Source organism: Lolium rigidum, chromosome 3, assembly GCF_022539505.1.
Source record: "Lolium rigidum isolate FL_2022 chromosome 3, APGP_CSIRO_Lrig_0.1, whole genome shotgun sequence".
Lineage (NCBI taxonomy): Eukaryota > Viridiplantae > Streptophyta > Magnoliopsida > Poales > Poaceae > Lolium > Lolium rigidum.
Genome location: NC_061510.1, coordinates 99075965 through 99096245, shown reverse-complemented (window position 1 = coordinate 99096245; position 20281 = coordinate 99075965). Strand labels below are relative to the sequence as shown.

Genomic DNA, 20281 nt, shown 5'->3' with positions numbered 1-20281 from the left:
AGAAGCTACAGTCGGAGCAATAGATGTCTAATACGGAAGTACACTCATACAAGAGATATGGTCCATGGGAATCCATCAGATACCCATATAAAGGCCGAAATTTTAGTCATGCCACGAAATCTTTACTAGCCAATCTCTGGCCTACAGCCAAGTTATGTGGTTATGCGGAGTCAGCTGGCTTTGCCTCTTCAGGCTTCTTGGGGTGGTTCCCATCTCAGCTTTCAGATCGTTGACGCTCTGCTCCAGTTCATCGATCTTGGTTCCCATTTCATCTAGTGCAGTGTGGTCAAGGAAAATATAATATGGCAGCCCAGAGGTATTGTAAAACTCATGCAGCAATCAACTTGGTGCAAGTTTGATGGATTCAAACTGAGATGAATTTTGCAGTTACTACAACAAAATTGGATGATGCAAAGAGCTCTTTCTGACGTCAACATGATAGAAATATGTAGTACCTCTGTTCCAAATTAAGTGACGCATCTTTGTCTAGACAAAGCTGCATCACTTAATTTGGAATGGAGGGAATATACTTAAAATTAGAATATGATTGTGAAACTGTGTCATTTGACTTGCACTGATTTAGCAACAATCTTTCAATTTATCTCAATGTAGCAAGAATCTTGGTACACTAACATATAAAAGTTGTGGTACACAAAGGAATGACTGAGCAAACAGACAAACTCGAGTATAATTGTCTGAAGAAAAGCGGAAGTAAAACAGACAGCTTCTATTTTGCTCACGAGCACTGTAACAGCAGCATAGACTTCTCAAAACAACAATATGTTCCCATTGCCATGGTTATTGGGTGTGTGTGACATACTATTATATATCATACATGCATGTATACTTGGCTCATTTGTCAAAATCAAAAGGTTGATGAACGTTAAAAATTTGCACAAAACAAATAACAAAGAAACACATAACAATGAAGAATAAATTTTCTACATATATCAGCATCATAAATGCATAATGGCATCATAATAATCTCACATCAGGCAAACAAGAATAGAACGATATGTCTAGTTAACTGTGCATTGCCGGAAGATGATGAACCAATGTGGCCATGAAAACAATTGATGGTAACAAAAAGAATAATCATAATCCGCAGGTAAGGATATTCTTTGACACGATGTTCTGGGACATAGACTCAAACCATGTTTGCTGAAATTCATCATCATTTAACAAGTGTTAAATAAAAGACAAAAACTGTCAGCAAAACTATTTATTTCTGTTAAACAAAGGGATACACTTCTGGTTCCTCAAAAGCGAATTAGGACTTCTTCACCAGTAGAAAAACTGCATAATTTGACTGTTAACCTCACCATCTAGGCATCTACTAAGTTCATGTTACAGCAATGCTTTCCAGATTATTAGTTCAAACAGCAACATAATACAGTACTGCTAGAATATAAAAACACTCTAAAATGATCCATAAAGTGTGTACAAATACGTTGAAGAAAAATAGATCTTATGTTCAGCCAATTATTGTACCAGAAAGAGGATGAAATATCATTGAAGTGAATGATGTATGCCTACAATGTTACAATGCACAGAAGTATATAACATCAGTACTTACAAATGCTTTCATGTCTGTTGGGTTCTGTGATGAGGGATCTGAATCCATATTTGCCTGAAAGAACAAATCCAGTGAAGGAGTTAACAGAAATGATACTATACAGAAGAACTACATATAAGTGAAACAAAATGGCTGTGGTGTCAGAATATTAACACTTAACAGATAATGGTTGAAATGTATCTCAGTTTTAAGTACTATCAGCATGGTGATTACACTTCATACCAACAAAGTCATAATACTGAAAATACATAAATATTTGATGTATATTGAGTATTGACAGATGTGCATATGATTGTATGAAAAGGTAAGAGGGCGACGTACTTGAAAAAATAATAAGAATCATAGAGTGGAATAATAAATCATCTGATCAAAAATGGGAAACAGTGGTAATGTTGGAATTTATTCATAGCATCCTACCGGTCAAGGAGAAGTACAGAAAAGACGAAAAGGTGACAAGGAACAGTAGGCAGGCTTCAAAATACTCCATCACCAATTGCTTGACCAGAATCAAGCATCCTAACCTTTTAATTTCATTAAATTGGCAAACGCACTATGTCTATTGTAATAGTAGAACTTCCATATGAGGTAGAATACAAGTTTTACTACCTTATAAGTTGTACAATAGGGAGACAGACAAGAAAACATCACATGGTACAGGACTTTGTAGACAAGGCCAATGGCATCAATGTTCAGTCTCCTAGTTTCCATTTCCCCCTCCATTCACTCTCATCAAGAACATGCCCTGTTAGTTCTTGTTCAATGCTCACGCTTCTAGTTTCATCTGCCTTCTTACGAGTGCACATGATACTTGTCATTTCCTGTATTGTGCAGGAAGTGCTCCGCCGCATCCTATCAGTGAGGACCTCAAGTTGGTCCCTCAGGCCGTGCCTTGTTAGCCTATCCCTCAAAACCTCACACGTGGCCTGGTAAGGTGGGATACCTTCATCCAGCATCATCACGAAATAGCTGCAGGCCTCCTCTAATCTTCCCTTCTTGCAAGCAAGTCCATGGATCATGACGGCATAAGTTGCTGCGCCTGGGTGAAAGCCACGCTTTTCCCTCCCATCCCAAATCTCAACAGCCTTATCAATCCTTCCTATACCAATCAACATTTTTAGCAGCATGTTGTAAGAATGACGGTCTGGTATGCACAAGCCTTTATCCATCCTCGCAATGAGCCTCAAGGCCTTGTTCACTTCGTTCTTCTTACAATGCGCGTTAATCAGTGTGTTGTAGCTCCAAACATCAGGCTTCTCGCCTCGTGCGATGATCTCACCGAGGATATTGTAAGCCTCCTCAATCTCTCCCAACTCACACAGCAGACGAATTATAGCATTGTATGTGAATACATTGGGCGTGAGGTCGTGCATGCGCCTCCTATCTAGCACACGAAGAGCGGCCCGGGCGTCCTTTGATGCACAGGCGGCACGGATGAATGGACCATAAGTGGCAGCATCCGGAACAAGCCCGCGGCTCTGTTGCATATCTTTCAGATGGTCCTCTGCAGGTGCAATATCACCTCCGCGGCATAAGGCATCAATCAACGCGTTGTAGGCAGGCACATCAGGTTCGACACCCCTATCGACCATTTCATCAAATAGCTTTTGCGCGCTTTCCGGCTTCTCCGCAACAGCCCACCCAGAGATCAGGATTGTGTAGGTTTTCGCTGAGACATCGAAATGGGTTGCCGATTCTCAGAAGAAGGTCTACAAGGCCGTTATGTAACAAGGCAAAGAGCAGCGAGTGAAAATCGGCGAGGGTCGGGTGGAACCCAAACCCCGCCATGGAGGAGAAGACCCGGATCGCGTCATCCGGGAGAAGCGCGCGCGAGTATGCGCGGAACAGCCGCGGGAAGAGGCCTCGCGAGAGCGCAGCCGGCGGGAGATCGGACAGCAGCGAGCGCAGCAGCGGGAAAAGCCGTGCGGCAGCGAGCGAGTTGGCGAGGACGAGGAGCGAGTCCGGCAGGTGGGAGAACCCGGGGAGCGCCGCGGCGAAGAGGAAGAACCGGAGCGACGGCACGGGGAGGTGGCGGCACCGGCGCAGCACCGCGGGCGCCGCGTCCGGGGTGAGGCGCGGCGCGAAGCCGCGGAGCGCGGCGGGGAGGTCGTGGAGCGGGCCGCGGAAGTCGCTGAGACGCTGAGCACGCGGCTGAGTGCACTCACGAGCCCCGGTCGACGTCTGGGCCTGGGCCTGGGCCTGGGCCTGGATCCGGGCGCGGATCCTCCTGGGCGACGCGGTGAAGAGGCGGAGGCGGGGGAGGGGGAGGGCAGCACTCCCCGCGGCGGCGAGCGATCTCGCGGCGGATTGCATCGGTGGCTGTGAGGCGGTGGTGGTACTAGCGGATTCGCGAGTAACGTAAGGATGCATGCGTGCTAGCAAGCGCGAAATGGATATGACAGTAGAGGGTGTGTAGGGGCTTACCGAGGAGGTTCGGATCGCCGGAGGAGGGGGCGAAGGAGGAGAGGGAGTCGCCGCCGGCCGGTGGATTCGGAGGAGCTCGCGGTGGGGACGTGGGGTTTGTGACTCCGGTGGAAATGAAGAGAGGGATCAGGGGAAGGGCCGCGAGGATTGACAGGTAGGGTCCATGGACGCTCCTTGTAATAAGGGCTTTGAATTTTGAAGAAAAAGGGCTCCAAACAATAGGGGCACGCTGCCAGGAGCGAGGCCCGGCCGGTGGCGGCCGCCGCGAGGAGTGCGCAGACGAGCGACGCGACCGTGCCGGCGAAGTGCCAGCGGCGCGTCGCCGGCTTCGAGTGCTGGCCCAGGTAGAAGACCCAGAAATCCTCCATGCTCCTGAACTCCCTCGGCTACAAATTCATACAATTATTACACCAAGTATTCAGCTAGTCAAAATAATCCAAAGCATAGTACAGAACTAAAGTAATTCCTAATACACATGGCATATAATATAAGCCGCCTGCTAGTCAAAATAATCCAAAGCATAGTGCAGAACTGAAATAATTCCTAATATACATGGCATATAAGCGGGAAATACCCAGATGAACCTGGGTGCACGTGCCTGTTTTTCACATCCTGCCAGCCGTCGCTGTACCAGCAGCCTACCACCAGCTCGCACCGTGCTTGGATGCCAAACCCCCCTCTGTGAGCTCATTCAGAAGTTGTGTGCCATTGATTCATTGATGTTTGGATTGACCTCAATATTGGTGTAGCCCGATTGCAAGATCTAGGTCAGAATTATTATTTCTGCCGAGACTATGTTAAGATTTTCGACATGAGATTTTCTACTAGCTCAGAACTCGACTTGGGTTGTATAATCAGGAGAACCTCTTAATTTGATTTATTGCAACTGATTCATTAATTTGTTCTTTCTAAAGTGATCCTGTGGGGACGGTAATGTAATACAGAAAAGATATCAGATTTGTTCGTCTTCAGCTGTGTTTAGTTATGCTTCGCTTCTAATAGTCATTGTGTTGCTCAGTTTCAGGTGCATATAGCTTCTATATCAGCTACCAATTGCTTCGTACATCTATTGATTATTTATCCAACTTGGACAAGCTGCAATAATTGACCTGGTCACTTCATATTCATGATGTTCGTTCTTCTATGTAATTTTCTTAAATAATAACACAATAATATATATATTGCGGTTCGCTTTCAGAATATTTGACCGATGGAGATGAGACTGCATCTACAGAATGAATGAGAAGGTGATGCACTAAAATAAGGACACATGACTTAGCAGTAAAATAAATAAATATGTCACCGCTGCATCTTTAGGTAGTCCTATATGTTCTTATGTAAGACAAATAAATTTCTCTAAATCAATGTTGACTGTATTGACTTTGTTTCAAAAGCCTTATTTCTATATAGTTTGCTAACTTATTATATTGACCACACTATATACAAAGTTGAGCACTACTTCTATAACCTATCAGGTTATGCTATCTTATCTATATGATCTTTCAACATTCATATTGTCCATCATTTTTTTTCTAAAAGGACCCGCCGCAACACGCGGGGTATTGTCTAGTTCATACAATTACTGCCCCAAACATAAGGCTGGTCAAAATAATCCAAAGCACAGTACAGAACTGAAATAATTCCTAATACACATGGCATATAATATAAGCCGCCTGCTAGTCAAAATATTCAAAAGCATAGTGCAGAACTGAAATAATTCCCAATATACATACATGGCATATAAGCAGCCTACCTTACTAAGCATGACGACCAGGAACTCATCATCAGTAACTTGATTCTCGTCCAGTGTACTTTCATCCTTCAACACCTTGTCCTTGTAAATGAGCATTTGTTGACCCCGTGGATAGCTATCCTTTCCTTGGATCTCTTCAATCTTCTTCTTGACAGCCATAATCTGATTCAAATTTAAAAAAAAAGTAAGCAAGATCTTGAAATAATTACTCCCACTGACATTTTTTATATTCTTGAAAGTTCAAAAGTCTCTGAGATGCTACTTTGAAAATATTCTAACAACTTTACACTAAGATGTGCTAGTATAATACAGTAGTTATAATACTATGAAAAACATATCAACAAAAAATCTCATACTATAATTTTTATACGAACGGTCTAGATAGTTTAAAATATATTGGCAGTTAAAGCTTTGCGGCCACTGACCTTAAGGCCTCAAGCTAAAAAGAACTTAGATAGTACTCCCTCCGTTCCACAATTTTTGTCACGTATTTGGATGTATCTATTCACAAAATATGATTATAGATACATCCAAATCTGCGACAAGTATTATGGAACGGAGATACTAGTATATCTTAACTAAAAACATTCGGCCATGAACATGGTGCCTCCACCAAACGATATATGTTTGGAACAATGGAACATTGCCAAAACTCGTATAAGGACACACGGTCACCATAAAAAAATCACTCGCGCCCGCGCCGAGCACTCTTCTTCCCCGCAAAATGTTGATATATATATCTTGGGTACGTAATCATGAGCACTCACAAGCAACGCAAGGAGTGTGCAAACGGCATTAGGATTCAGGAGCAATCGGCTAAGCGAAAGTAGTTGACCTCGCGGCACGGCATATCTAAAACCTAACGAGCTAATTCCTTCCATCAACGCATAACCACAGGCGCCGAGCAGCTAGTTCACCATCGCGCGTTGCACCTGCATTGATCATCAAAACGCAAGGAAGCTCCCGAAACAATCACTAGATAGTTCGAGGGAAATTTCGAACACTACAAATGGAGGAGCATCAAGACGATCGGGGTGCGTTTGAAAGTAGGGAAGGGGCGAATTTGAGGGAAATTTCCAACACTATAAATGGAGGATCAAGTAGCTAGAGAATCTCACGGTGTCATGGTGCTGCACCCGGATCTCGAAGTGGGTGCCCTTGAGAGTCTTCACCATCAGCTTTATGGCACCTCGGTGGCCTCGTCCGGAGCGTCGAACGTCCTTCCTTCCCACGCCACCCGCTGCTCGCGCTAGGGTTTTAGGAGGTCGGCCTTCTGCTTGTTGATGCATGCCTTGGACCGCCGGGGAGGCAACAAAACAGCGCGACGGGTTGGCCTGATTCCAACTGCATGATGTAAAGCTGCAACAAACATTAGAAGGCCGTGACTCCAAAAAATTAAAGCCACAGGTGTTCCCTTGGGAGTGTACATGCAGAAACATGAAATTTAAGTGGTAAAAAAGAACCCTAATACATATATCAGTAGGCAGACATGGAACATACTCTGCATTTGGTATTTCAGGTTGAGCAGTTGTAGTTGTTGAGACCCTGCATAAAGATACATTTGGCTTGAGTACGACCATGACCCATGCAGTAGAATGCCACTAGGAAAGAAAGCAGGGACTCACATGGATTGAGAAGCTTGAGGTTGAGCAATTGGAGGCGCTTGCCTGGATACAGGAGTGCTCAAAGGCTAGTAATGGTTCATGTAGTATGTTAGTACATATGCTTGTTATATATTATATTATCCCCAAAAGAAAGTTCACCTTAGCAGATGAAGTTCCACTGGAAGCTAAAGCTTTACTCTGCAGAAAATAAGTAAATAGCAATATTTAGAAATAAACAAAACAAGGCCAAAGCACAAAGCACAAAGGAGGGAAATATTGAATAATGTGAAAATAATGTTGTATGCGTCAAGCACTTTCTGTAATGTTGTTGATATAAATGGACATTGTACTGTATAGCTGTACATACTCTCTCTTTCCGATTTAATCGACGCAGAGTGGTGGCGACCAGAGCATGTACGTACATGGTGTCGAGCGTTGATAAAATCGTAGCGGAGGTAGTAGGAAGTAACAATACTGATAGCCTACGCCAGGAGGTCAGGAAACTGTGATGCATCAAATGAGGCTGGAAATTGTTTGATGCATATTATTTATTTATTAGAGGAGAGCTGTTACGTGTCATTTTACATGTAACCACTTATGCTAACTCCGCAGTACTGCAAATTCATACAATTATTACACCAAGCGTTCAGCTAGTCAAAATAATCAAAAGCATAGTACAGAACTGAAATAATTCCTAATACACATGGCATATAATATAAGCCGCCTGCTAGCAAATAATCCAAAGAAAAGTGCAGAACTGAAATAATTCCCAATATACGTACAAGGCATATAACTATATAAGCAGCTTACCTTACAAAGCATGACGATCAGGAACTTATCTTCAGTAACTTGATTCTTGTCCAGTGTGCTTTCATCCTTCAACACCTCGCCCTTGTAAATGAGCATTTGTTGACCCCGTGGATAGCTATCCTTTCCTTTGATCTCTTCAATCTTCGTCTTGACAGCCATAATCTGATTCAAAAGCAAAAAAGTAAGCAAGATCTTGAAATAATTACTCCCACTGACATTTTTTTACTCTTGAAAGTTCAAAAGTCTCTGAGATGCTACTTTGAAAAATATTTTAAAAACTTTACACTAAGATGTGCTAGTATAATACACTATTTATAATACTATGAAAAGCATATCAACAAAAGATCTCATAATAAAAAAATTATACGAACAGTCTAGATAGTTTCAAAATATATTTGCAGTGAGAACTTTGCGGCCACAGACCTTATCACCTTAGGGCCTCAAGCTAAAAAGAAGTTCGATAGTACTCCCTCTGTTCCACGATTCTTGTGGTGGATTTTGATGTACCTTTTCACAAAATATGATTATAGATACATCTAAATCTACGACAAGAATTATGGAACGGACGTAGTTTATCTTAACTAAAAACATTTGGCCATGAACACGGTGCCTCCTCCACCAGCGATGTGTGTTTGGAACATTGCCAAAACTCGTATAAGGACACACGGTCACCATAAAAAAATCAGTGGCACCCACGCTGAGCACTCTTCTTCCCCCAAAACGTGTTCATATATATATCTTGGGTACGTAATCCCGACCACTCACAAGCAACGCAAGTATGCAGTGCAAATGGCATTAGGATTCAGGAGCAATCGGAGTAGTAGCGTAGCCAAATCCCTCCTCTCGGCACCACCGCATATCTAAAACCTAACGAGCTAATCATCCCTTGCATCAAGGCATAACCACAGGGAAAATTCGAGGGAAATTTCAAACACTATAAATGGAGGAGCATGAAGCTAGAGGATCTCACGGTGTCATGGTGCTGCACCCGGATCTCGAAGTGGATGCCCTCGAGAGTCTTCACTGTCATCTTCATGGTGGCACCTCGGTGGCCTCGTCCGGAGCATTGGACGTCCTTCCTTTCCACCCCACCCGCTACTCGCGCTAGGGTTTTAGGAGGTCGGCCTTCTGCTTGTTGATGCACGCCTTGGACCGCTGGGGAGGCGACAAAACGGCGCGACGGGTTGGCCTGATTCCAGCTGCATGATGTAAAGCTACAACAAACATTAGAAGGTCGTGACTACAAAATATTAAAGCCACGGGTGTTCCCTTGGGAGGGTACATCCAGAAACATGAAATTTAAGTGGTAAAAAGAACACTAATACATATATCAGTAGGCAGAACTGGAACATACTCTCCAGATGATATTTCAGGTTGAGCAGTTGTAGTTGCTGAGACCCTGCATAAAGATACATTTGGCTTGAGTACGACCAAGACCCATGCAGTAGAATGCCAATAGGAAAGAAAGCAAGGACTCACATGGGTTGAGGAGCTTGAGGTTGAGCAATTGGAGGGGCTTGCCTGGATACAGGAGTGCTCAAAGGCTAGTAATGGTTCACGTTAGTATGTTAGTACATATCCTTGCTATATTGTATTATCCCCAAAAGAAGAAGTTCACCTTAGCAGATGAAGTTCCACTGGAAGCTGAAGCTTTACTCTGCAGCAAATAAGTAAATAGCAATATTTAGAAATAAACAGAACAAGGCCAAAGCACAAAGCGGGAAATACTGAATAATGTGAAAATAATGTTGTATGCGTCAAGCACTTTCTGTAATGTTTTTGATATAAATGGACATTGTACTGTATAGCTGCTACAAACTATCTCCTTTCGGATTTAATCGACGCAGAGTGGTGGCGACCAGAGCATATACGTACATGGTGTCGAGCGTTGATTAAATCGGAACGGAGGTAGTAGGAAGTAACAATACTGATAGCCTATACCATAAGGTCAGGAAACTGTAATGCATCAAATGAGGCTGGAAATTGTTTCATGCAAATTATTTATTTATTAGAGGAAAGTTGTTACGTGTCGTTTTACATGTAACCGCTTATGCTAACTCCGCAGTACCTGCAAATTCATACAATTATTGCCCCAAGCATTCAGCTGGTCAAAAGAATCCAAAGCATAGTACAGAACTGAAATAATTTCTAATACACATGGCATATAATATAAGCCGCCTGCTAGTCAAAATATTCAAAAGCATAGTACAGAACTGAAATAATTCCCAATATACATACATGGCATATAAGCAGCCTACCTTACTAAGCATGACGACCAGGAACTCATCATCAGTAACTTGATTCTCGTGCAGTGTACTTTCATCCTTCAACACCTTGTCCTTGTAAATGAGCATTTGTTGACCCCGTGGATAGCTATCCTTTCCTTGGATCTCTTCAATCTTCTTCTTGACAGCCATAATCTGATTCAAAGAAGAAAAAAAAGTAAGCAAGATCTTGAAATAATTACTCCCACTGACATTTTTTTTATTCTTGAAAGTTCAAAAGTCTCTGAGATGCTACTTTGAAAATATTCTAACAACTTTACACTAAGATGTGCTAGTATAATACAGTAGTTATAATACTATGAAAAACATATCAACAAAAAATCTCATACTATATTTTTTATACGAACGGTCTAGATAGTTTAAAATATATTGGCAGTGAAAGCTTTGCGGCCACTGACCTTAAGGCCTCAAGCTAAAAAGAACTTAGATAGTACTCCCTCCGTTCCACAATTTTTGTCACGGATTTGGATGTATCTATTCACAAAATATGATTATAGATACATCCAAATCTGCGACAAGTATTATGGAACGGAGATACTAGTATATCTTAACTAAAAACATTCGGCCATGAACATGGTGCCTCCACCAAACGATATATGTTTGGAACAATGGAACATTGCCAAAACTCGTATAAGGACACACGGTCACCATAAAAAAATCACTCGCGCCCGCGCCGAGCACTCTTTCTTCCCCGCAAAATGTTGATATATATATCTTGGGTACGTAATCATGAGCACTCACAAGCAACGCAAGGAGTGTGCAAACGGCATTAGGATTCAGGAGCAATCGGCTAAGCGAAAGTAGTTGACCTCGCGGCACGGCATATCTAAAACCTAACAGAGCTAATTCCTTCCATCAACGCATAACCACAGGCGCCGAGCAGCTAGTTCACCATCGCGCGTTGCACCTGCATTGATCATCAAAACGCAAGGAAGCTCCCGAAACAATCACTAGATAGTTCGAGGGAAATTTCGAACACTACAAATGGAGGAGCATCAAGACGATCGGGGTGCGTTTGAAAGTAGGGAAGGGGCGAATTTGAGGGAAATTTCCAACACTATAAATGGAGGATCAAGTAGCTAGAGAATCTCACGGTGTCATGGTGCTGCACCCGGATCTCGAAGTGGGTGCCCTTGAGAGTCTTCACCATCAGCTTTATGGCACCTCGGTGGCCTCGTCCGGAGCGTCGAACGTCCTTCCTTCCCACGCCACCCGCTGCTCGCGCTAGGGTTTTAGGAGGTCGGCCTTCTGCTTGTTGATGCATGCCTTGGACCGCCGGGGAGGCAACAAAACAGCGCGACGGGTTGGCCTGATTCCAACTGCATGATGTAAAGCTGCAACAAACATTAGAAGGCCGTGACTCCAAAAAATTAAAGCCACAGGTGTTCCCTTGGGAGTGTACATGCAGAAACATGAAATTTAAGTGGTAAAAAAGAACCCTAATACATATATCAGTAGGCAGACATGGAACATACTCTGCATTTGGTATTTCAGGTTGAGCAGTTGTAGTTGTTGAGACCCTGCATAAAGATACATTTGGCTTGAGTACGACCATGACCCATGCAGTAGAATGCCACTAGGAAAGAAAGCAGGGACTCACATGGATTGAGAAGCTTGAGGTTGAGCAATTGGAGGCGCTTGCCTGGATACAGGAGTGCTCAAAGGCTAGTAATGGTTCATGTAGTATGTTAGTACATATGCTTGTTATATATTATATTATCCCCAAAAGAAAGTTCACCTTAGCAGATGAAGTTCCACTGGAAGCTAAAGCTTTACTCTGCAGAAAATAAGTAAATAGCAATATTTAGAAATAAACAAAACAAGGCCAAAGCACAAAGCACAGAGGAGGGAAATATTGAATAATGTGAAAATAATGTTGTATGCGTCAAGCACTTTCTGTAATGTTGTTGATATAAATGGACATTGTACTGTATAGCTGTACATACTCTCTCTTTCCGATTTAATCGACGCAGAGTGGTGGCGACCAGAGCATGTACGTACATGGTGTCGAGCGTTGATAAAATCGTAGCGGAGGTAGTAGGAAGTAACAATACTGATAGCCTACGCCAGGAGGTCAGGAAACTGTGATGCATCAAATGAGGCTGGAAATTGTTTGATGCATATTATTTATTTATTAGAGGAGAGCTGTTACGTGTCATTTTACATGTAACCGCTTATGCTAACTCCGCAGTACTGCAAATTCATACAATTATTACACCAAGCGTTCAGCTAGTCAAAATAATCAAAAGCATAGTACAGAACTGAAATAATTCCTAATACACATGGCATATAATATAAGCCGCCTGCTAGCAAATAATCCAAAGAAAAGTGCAGAACTGAAATAATTCCCAATATACGTACAAGGCATATAACTATATAAGCAGCTTACCTTACAAAGCAAGACGGTCAGGAACTTATCTTCAGTAACTTGATTCTTGTCCAGTGTGCTTTCATCCTTCAACACCTCGCCCTTGTAAATGAGCATTTGTTGACCCCGTGGATAGCTATCCTTTCCTTTGATCTCTTCAATCTTCGTCTTGACAGCCATAATCTGATTCAAAAGCAAAAAAGTAAGCAAGATCTTGAAATAATTACTCCCACTGACATTTTTTTACTCTTGAAAGTTCAAAAGTCTCTGAGATGCTACTTTGAAAAATATTTTAAAAACTTTACACTAAGATGTGCTAGTATAATACACTATTTATAATACTATGAAAAGCATATCAACAAAAGATCTCATAATAAAAAAATTATACGAACAGTCTAGATAGTTTCAAAATATATTTGCAGTGAGAACTTTGCGGCCACAGACCTTATCACCTTAGGGTCTCAAGCTAAAAAGAAGTTCGATAGTACTCCCTCTGTTCCACGATTCTTGTGGCGGATTTTGATGTACCTTTTCACAAAATATGATTATAGATACATCTAAATCTACGACAAGAATTATGGAACGGACGTAGTTTATCTTAACTAAAAACATTTGGCCATGAACACGGTGCCTCCTCCACCAGCGATGTGTGTTTGGAACATTGCCAAAACTCGTATAAGGACACACGGTCACCATAAAAAAATCAGTGGCACCCACGCTGAGCACTCTTCTTCCCCCAAAACGTGTTCATATATATATCTTGGGTATGTAATCCCGAGCACTCACAAGCAACGCAAGGATGCAGTGCAAATGGCATTAGGATTCAGGAGCAATCGGAGTAGTAGCGTAGCCAAATCCCTCCTCGCGGCACCACCGCATATCTAAAACCTAACGAGCTAATCATCCCTTGCATCAACGCATAACCACAGCTGCACCTGCATTTGATCAAAACGCAAAAAAAGCTCCCGAACAAAATCACTAGGAAGTGTTGCATCTAGCGGAGGAGAAGAAGACGATCGAGGTCCATTTGAAAGTAGGAAAGGGGGAAATTCGAGGGAAATTTTCGACACTATAAGGCCTTGTTTACTTCCAGGGTATTTATGGGGATGGGAGGGGATTATTTTGTATCCCGAAAAATCCCCACTAGTCCGTTTACTTCTCCGGTTTTGAACGACATAATCCCGAGATATCCCCTCCCATCCCCTCTCATTCCCACATTTTTTGCCTAAATCAAAAACTCTCCATCATACTAGTGTATTTTTGGGGAAGGGTATTTGAGGGGATTGGGTGAACACCAAATCCCCTCCCATCCCCATACCCATTGGGAAGAAAAATACGAGAGAAGTAAACAAGGCCTAATAAATGGAGGAGCGGGTAAGGGATCTCACGGTGTCATGGTGCTGCACCCGGATCTGGAAATGGATGCCCATTAGAGTCTTCACCGTTAGCTTCATGGCGGCACCTCGGTGGCCTCGTCCGGACCGTCGGACGTCCTTCCTTCCCACCCCACCCCACCCACTGCTCGCGCTGCTAGGGTTTTGCTTGTTGATGCACGCCTTGGAGGTTCACGGGTCGTCAAGTTCGTAGGTCAGATGTGTTCTTATAACCTGCGGATTTCTGTTAGAGAATCACGCTTACGGGAGTGGCGAGAAGTCAGGGGATCACGTATGTTCCTATAATCACGCGCACTTGAAAAATGGAGAATAACGGCATCGACTGGACTGGGGTGCGTTGGACGCAACCGTGAGGTTCGTTTACATGCATGGAGCCGATATGATGCGCGTGACCGTGGGTCATTTGTTGCAGAAACTGGCGCTCGGGGGCGGCAAGGCCGGGGGAGCAGTTGGTGGAGACGGAGTACTACAAAGACCTCGGCGGCGTCGGCAAGCAGCACCACACGGTCCGTCTCTGCAATCTTCCTGCTGCCCAGTGTGACCATTTTGGTCTCTGAATCATGAGTTGTTAAATTAACTTGGTGCATGTCCTGCATACTGGGACGGGCTTCATCAAGATGACAAGCCCACTGGCGCCTCGTTTGAACTCTCCGAAGACCCGGATTCCACAGAGCGCCACGCTTCCTGCAAGGGGAATCCTGCCACCAACGAGTGGTTCCTGTAGAACGATAGACAGAGTAATATGTTGGATGTTGTATTGAGCCTCTCGAGCGAGTATACATAGGGGTACAAGTCTTGGGAGCCAAGAAAGCTATCCTAGAGATAAGGCAGGAGATGATTACAAATCATATACTACCAAATACACATATACCAAATATATCTCTAACACTCCCCCGCAGTCGTAGCGGTAGTGACGTGAACAATGAAAGGGTCGCGGACGGTCGAACGGAGAGAAACCGAAGGTATGAACCAACGGGCTGACACTCCCCCGCAGTCGTAGCGGGAGCGTCGTGGACGATGTCGCGTCGCGGATGCTTGGACTGTAGAGAAAGCCGAGGTGCTCGTGCGAGGTGGTAGCCCTTGTGCCGATGTCGAGGGAGCCGAGAGCGTTGGGCGGTGCAGCCTTGGTGGAGAGTGTTGTGCGAGGGGTTGCCGTGGTCGATGTCGTGGCCGGGTGTCGGTGTCGATGTAGCCGCAGGTGAGGTGGTGTGCGAGGAGAGTGACGGAGACGCGCAGAGGCAGTCGTGGAGATGGTCGATGCCGAAGTCGATGCAGTCTGAGCCGTCAAGGACGAAGTGCAACCATAGTTTTGCCAGAACCAGGCGCACGTCGGGGACGAAGGCATACTCCGGTTTTGCCAGAACCGAGTACACATAGAAGAACTCGGCGGTGACGCGATCGAGGCAGTCGTAGAGGCGATGCCGATGAAGACGTCGTCGAAGCCGATGAAACGAGGCGCCGGTCCGAGCTTGCCAGGCCCGGGGACACGTCGGGGACGAAGGCACGTGCCGGTGTTGCCAGTACCGGGCGTGCGGGGGCAGGGACAATACAAAGTGCGCGCCATGTCGGAGTAGACAAACAGAGAAGGTCTCAACGACGGGTGTCGGAGTAGAGGAGCAGGTGGCATAGTCGGGAAAGAGGCGAGGACGCTGGCGGCAAAGTTGTAGTGTACGAAGATGTAGAAGGTGGCTAACCCAGCGGTGACCTGGGGTGGTCATGCTGGACGCCTAGACGGGCGTTGCGGTGGTCGGCGATCCCAGCGTGACCTGTAGTGGTTGGCGAGCCCAGCGGCGACCTGGGGTGGAGGCGCGGCGGCGGTACACGAAGTAGGCGAGGAAGACCCGGAGACGTGACGAAGACCATGCGCGGACGGAGGCGACCCACGCCGAAGGGGCGGCGCGGTAGTAGCCTGGAACATCGGTGCGCGGGGGACGGCGAAGTAGACTGTGTGCGGTGACGTCACGGCCCGAGGGGCCGGTGTGGCTGCAGGGCGCGAGTCGGTGCAGCGGCGGGAGGCCACCAGCGCCGTACATGCCTCGGAAGGCGCGTCGGAGGCCGGTAGCGTGGACCAAAGGCGGCGGCGCTGCGGCCCGAAGGGGCAACGCAGCGGCAACCCGTAGCTCGATCAGTGGTAGGCGCGTGCTCGGGGACGTGCTTGGCGGAGACGTGCGCGCTATCGGTTGATCAGACCGACGGCAGCGCTGTACGCGCCATGGCGTGGACGACGCGCAGATCGGAGTCGATGGCGGCGTTGTCGATGTAGTCCCGGTCGATGGCGACGAAGACGGGCAGGCGATGGAGACCGAGCGAGCAAGAACAACCTGTTGCGATGCACGTAGGGGCGCCCTGTGTGCGGCGCGTGCGGCTGTGCCGTGCGGTTGATGGCCGGTGCAGGTCGATACGTTGTCCGAGTAGAGGTGCAAGTGGACAACGGCGATGGGCGACTCAATCCGATCTATGATCGGTAAACCAAAAAAGAAAACGTCGGTCGAGCGGCGACGCAAAAAGAAAACCAGTCTACGGATTGAAAAAAAAAAAGACTCGAGGGCAGCGGATCAACGGATCGGCGGACGAACCCTCATACGGGTTGCGCGGCCCCCGGAGTAGCTCATAGAGATCGAACTCCCCGGGGGCGGCGCGGCGTGGAAGCTTGTACGGCGGCTAGGTCAAGGAGCGTGCCGCTCTGATACCATGTAGAACGATAGAGAGAGGTTTAGCGTAATGTGTTGGATGTTGTATTGAGCCTCTCGGACGAGTATATATAGGGGTACAAGTCTTGGGAGCCAAGAAGACTATCCTAGAGATAAGGCAGGAGATAATTACAAATCACGTACTACAAAATACACATGTACCAAATATATCTCTAACAGTTGCCGTCGCCAGCTGATGAGCTGACACGGTAGCCGGTAGGGCAAACAGATGAGCCTGGTTGTCTGTTCTTTCGCTCTTACGATACAAGTCGGCATTTCTGCACTTCTCATGATCCGTGAACGAGCGATACGATTCTGTTCAAGAACCCCTGCATCCGTTAGCGGTAACCAGGCAATCGTTTGCTTCTTTCAGGTGTACCAGGCGTGAGGCGTCAGACAAGCCCAACAGAAGCGACAGCTGAGCCGAGGAATGATCTACAGTCATATCAGATATTCATTCGTATCAGATCGATATGAGGATCCAACTCCCTCGTATTGTTAGAATCCATATTCGATATTTGAAGCGGGTTGACCTTCGTGCTTCTCTCATGGTACAATCCTCTTCCTGCTGAGCCCCCATTCTCCTCGGTAACTAATAGAATAGTACCACTAAATTGAAAAGAACTATCTTTTCTGTATACTTTTCCCGTTCTATTGCTACCGCGGGTCTTATGCAATCGATCGGATCATATAGATATCCCTTCAACACAACATAGGTCATCGAAAAGATCTCGGACGACTCACCAAAGCACGAAAGCCAGTTAAAAAATGGATTCCTATTTGAAGAGCGCCTAATCGCATGGATAAGCTCACATTAACCCGTCAATTTTGGATCCAATTCGGGATTTTTCTTGGGAAGTGTCGGGAAGAAATTGGAATGAAATAATATAGATTCATACAGATTTCCACTGGAAGAAGCCACTCCGATTAAATTGGCCATTCACTAACCAAATGACAAGTATGCTTGTTTACTATTCTTAATGGGGTAAAATTCTTGCGAGGTTCTTCTACTTGTAAAGTCTGTGCACCGATCTCGAAAAACCGCTATGTTGTCAAAGTAATTTATGGGAAATAAGGCAGAAGACCCAACCTAGAGACACCCTTTCGGGTGGCGAAAGAACATTTCGGCCCTCCGCGTCGCTCCCAGCGGGCGACGGGAGGGCGGTGAAACCCTGGCGCTCAAACCAGCCTCCCTTCCCCCTCCCCAGCCGCCCTCGTCGGTACAGTCCGCCAGGCAATGCCCTCGTGATGCCGGCGGCGGCGGAGCGCTCTTACCCGTGCGTTTGGAGGGGGCGTGGGGTCCCCTCATTCGGCAGCGGTGCTCTTCGGTGGGTGGAGGTTCCGGCGGCGGCGCACCTTCTCGGGCTGCGTGGTGGCGATGGCGTGGCTTGTTGGCGGCGTGGTGGCGATGGCCGCCCGGCCCAGATCTGGGCCCCATTTGGGGTTGGGCCTCGGCAGAGCAGGGCTGCCTCCGGTGGGTGGGGGAGGCGTCGGAGCAGGGATGGCTGGGGTGGCGGCGCGTGCCCTGCAACATCCCGACAAGGGCTTCACGAGCATGGGCCAGTTGGGTCGTTTGTGCTCGGCCGGGCTATGAGGGCCTAGTGTGCCCCTTGCCGGCTTGTTTGGATGGGTATTGCCATTGGCGGTGGAGGCGGTCCCCTCCTGTGTGGCTAGTACCCCGTTGCTCGTCAGTTTCGCCATCCTTCTTGGTCCCGCTGGCTTCGGTTCGTTAGCCATGTTAAGACGTCGATGGTGTTTGCAAGGCCGTGGTGGCGCGTTGGTGGGCGGTGAGTTTGGTGGAGCACACTCGAGCGTCCGAGGCGGGGTTGCGAGGGTCAGGAGAAATCCATGTCGGTCTGGCCGACACCGACGCGATGACGCCCGTAGGCGCCACCCTTCCTTCCTAAAGGGCGTTGGGTGAAGCCCTCCTCGCTTGTCCCTGCGCGTACTTAGGGTAGCCCTAGGACTAGTCCGGGCAGCAGTGGTATCATCGTGGCATTCCTTTTTGAAGGTGTTGCTTTGTAATGGTGATAATTCTTCGGAGGACGCGGCGATTGCGGGACGTTTTTGTCAATCTAGCCTTTTCGGCAGTATTTCTCTTTTCTTTCTTTTGTGTTTTCTTTTAGACGTGTATGTACTGATGTATTGTATGTTTGCTATATTAGTACAGCGGGGGCGAAAGCTTATTTCAGAAGAGGGAAATAAGGCAGAAACTGTTGCATCATGGTCCAGTTGACCTGCTCCTTCGAGTACGCTGGGCAATAACAAAAAACGCTTCGGCCCGACCTGTCGCTCCCCGCGGGCGACGGGCGGGCGATTCCCCCAAACCCTAGTCCCAGCCCCCTCCTCCCCGCTCCCCCCGCCGCCGCCGCCGGCGTCAGCCGCCGGGCAAAGCCCTGGCGGTGCCGGCGGCGGGCCCCTGGATCTTGCTCGTGTGGAGGTGGCACGGGGCATCTCCCTCGGGCGGTGGAGATCCTTGATACGCGTAGATGCACACGTCCGTTGGGAACCCCAAGTGGAAGGTATGATGCGTATAGAAGCAAGTTTCCCTCAGTATGAAACCAAGGTTTAATCGAACCAGTAGGAGCCAAGAAGCACGTTGAAGGTTGATGGTCGCGAAATGTGATGCGGCGCAACACCGGGGATTCCGGCGCCAACGCGGAACCTGCACAACACAACCCAAGTACTTTGTCCCAACGAAACCGTGAGGTTGTCAATCTCACCGGCTTGCTGTAACAAAGGATTAAACGTATCGAGTGGAAGATGTTTGCAAAGAAAACAGTAAAACAAGTAGATTGTATGCTATGTAAAGAATAGGACCGGGGTCCACAGTTCACTAGAGGTGTCTCTCCCATAAGATAAAAGCATGTTGGGTGAACAAATTACAGTCGGGCAATTGACAAATAGAGAAAGGTATAACAATGCATATACATGATATGATAAATATAGTGAGATTTAATTGGGCATTACGACAAAGTACATAGACCGCCATCCAACCGCATCTATGCCTAAAAAGTCCACCTTCAGGTTATCATCCGAACCCCCTCCAGTATTAAGTTGCAAAGCAACAGACAATTGCATTAAGTATGGTGCGTAATGTAATCAACAACTACATCCTTAGACATAGCATCAATGTTTTATCCCTAGTGGCAACAGCACATCCACAACCTTAGAACTTTCTGTCACTCGTCCCAGATTCAATGGAGGCATGAACCCACTATCGAGCATAAATACTCCCTCTTGGAGTTAAGAGTAAAAACTTGGCCAGAGCCTCTACTAGTAACGGAGAGCATGCAAGATCATAAACAACACATGAACAATAGATTGATAATCACCATAATCATAGTACTCTCTATCCATCGGATCCCGACAAACACAAC

General features: G+C 46.4%; 2 protein-coding genes and 1 pseudogene across 2 annotated transcripts in view; all 3 read right to left on the bottom strand.

The window, feature by feature from the left end:
* Nucleotides 1-6925, bottom strand: part of LOC124695248 — a 64714-nt gene extending 57789 nt beyond the window's left edge. Inside the window, exons 1-3 of the mRNA XM_047228118.1 lie at nt 6869-6925; nt 5751-5912; nt 4228-4383 (exon numbers count right to left, since the gene is read on the bottom strand). Of these exons, the coding sequence (XP_047084074.1) occupies nt 4228-4383; nt 5751-5912; nt 6869-6925 (375 nt within the window). The remainder of the gene's footprint in view (nt 1-4227; nt 4384-5750; nt 5913-6868) is intronic.
* On the bottom strand, nt 161-3129 carry LOC124702007 (annotated as a pseudogene).
* A 74-nt stretch (nt 6926-6999) lies between the features above and the next one.
* Nucleotides 7000-9200, bottom strand: LOC124695247 (probable ubiquitin receptor RAD23a). The gene is made up of 6 exons (XM_047228117.1): nt 9135-9200; nt 8165-8326; nt 7514-7552; nt 7376-7440; nt 7222-7295; nt 7000-7109 (listed from the first exon to the last, which is right to left on the bottom strand). The coding sequence occupies exons 1-6, from the start codon at nt 9198-9200 to the stop codon at nt 7000-7002; spliced, it is 516 nt and encodes a 171-aa protein (XP_047084073.1).
* Between the last annotated feature and the right edge of the window lie 11081 nt (nt 9201-20281).